At 54.1% G+C, this 1,501-nt stretch overlaps 1 protein-coding gene across 1 annotated transcript in view; it reads left to right on the top strand.

Annotated features, from left to right (window-relative positions):
* Positions 1–1,501, top strand: part of ITGA10 (integrin subunit alpha 10) — a 42,208-nt gene that overhangs the window by 29,741 nt on the left and 10,966 nt on the right. Inside the window, exons 19-21 of the mRNA XM_018570072.1 lie at positions 211–296; positions 495–636; positions 1,420–1,491. Coding sequence (XP_018425574.1) covers positions 211–296; positions 495–636; positions 1,420–1,491 — 300 coding nt within the window. The remainder of the gene's footprint in view (positions 1–210; positions 297–494; positions 637–1,419; positions 1,492–1,501) is intronic.

Below are 1,501 nucleotides of genomic sequence, written 5' to 3' on the forward strand. Positions count from 1 at the left end.
GGGGACATTAGAGTGTAAGCTCCTCTGTACAGAGACTGATGTGACTGTGGGGGGGAGGGGACATTAGAGTGTAAGCTCCTCTGTACAGAGACTGATGTGACTGGCTCAGTGTTCTCTGTACACCACTGCGGTATATGTCATTGCTATATACATGTATAACTCTTACTCCATTGAACCTTCCAACCTGTGCTTTCCTGTGCTGGTTGTCAGGTCCCGTTCTTCAAGGACTGCGGAGAGGATGATGAGTGTATCACTGACCTCTCTCTGCGAGCTCGGTTGGACATCGTTGGCACACGGTGAGCGCCGTGGCATTGCGCTTTTCAGAATGAATGCTTGTTGTGTGACCGCACCCCGGCAGCAGAGGATGGATTTTATCTTCCTGCAGGGTTCTGCTTTAACAATCATAGCAGTTATTGTAAGCTCTGCGTTCATCTTTGTGTCGCTGCGGGGTCACGTGATTCATCCAAATCATACTGTGTTCCCTTTGCTGCCAGTGATCAACCGCACATCATCCGTAGGGATCAGAGGAAGGTGGCGGTGGAGGTGGAGTTGGAGAACCGGAGAGAGAATTCTTACAACACCAGCATGAAAGTTTGGTTCTCCCGAAATCTGCTTTTCTCCAGCGTGTCTGGGAAGGTAAAAGCCCCCCTCAGCTCAGGGTTGGTGGGATCCCCTCATAATGGGCACAGCAGGTGTACAGACCCAGGAACTCAGCACAGGGATGGTGGGAGCTCCTCATAATGGGCACAGCAGGTGTACTGACCCGGGAATTCAGCTCAGGGTTGGTGGGAGCCCCTCATAATGGGCACAGCAGGTCTACAGACTCGGGAACTCAGCACAGGGATGGTGGGAGCTCCGCATAATGGGCACAGCAGGTGTACTGACCCGGGAACTCAGCACAGGGATGGTGGGAGCTCCGCATAATGGGCACAGCAGGTGTACTGACCCGGGAACTCAGCACAGGGATGGTGGGAGCTCCGCATAATGGGCACAGCAGGTGTACTGACCCGGGAACTCAGCACAGGGATGGTGGGAGCTCCGCATAATGGGCACAGCAGGTGTACTGACCCGGGAACTCAGCACAGGGATGGTGGGAGCTCCGCATAATGGGCACAGCAGGTGTACTGACCCGGGAACTCAGCACAGGGATGGTGGGAGCTCCGCATAATGGGCACAGCAGGTGTACTGACCCGGGAACTCAGCACAGGGATGGTGGGAGCTCCGCATAATGGGCACAGCAGGTGTACTGACCCGGGAACTCAGCACAGGGATGGTGGGAGCCCCTCATAATGGGCACAGCAGGTCTACAGACTCGGGAACTCAGCACAGGGATGGTGGTAGCACCTCATAATGAGCAGTTTTGTAAAGTTTTGGGTGGATTGTGATTATTTCCTAATGACGCAGTTTATGCTTTGACAGGGTGAAACTCTGAACAAGGTGGAGTGTACTGCGGTGTCCTCCAACTCCAGATACTGCAGCATCAGCTATCCAGTACTGCGTG

This window comes from Nanorana parkeri, unplaced genomic scaffold (assembly GCF_000935625.1).
Source record: "Nanorana parkeri isolate BGI_ZX_2015 unplaced genomic scaffold, ASM93562v1 scaffold1452, whole genome shotgun sequence".
NCBI lineage: Eukaryota > Metazoa > Chordata > Amphibia > Anura > Dicroglossidae > Nanorana > Nanorana parkeri.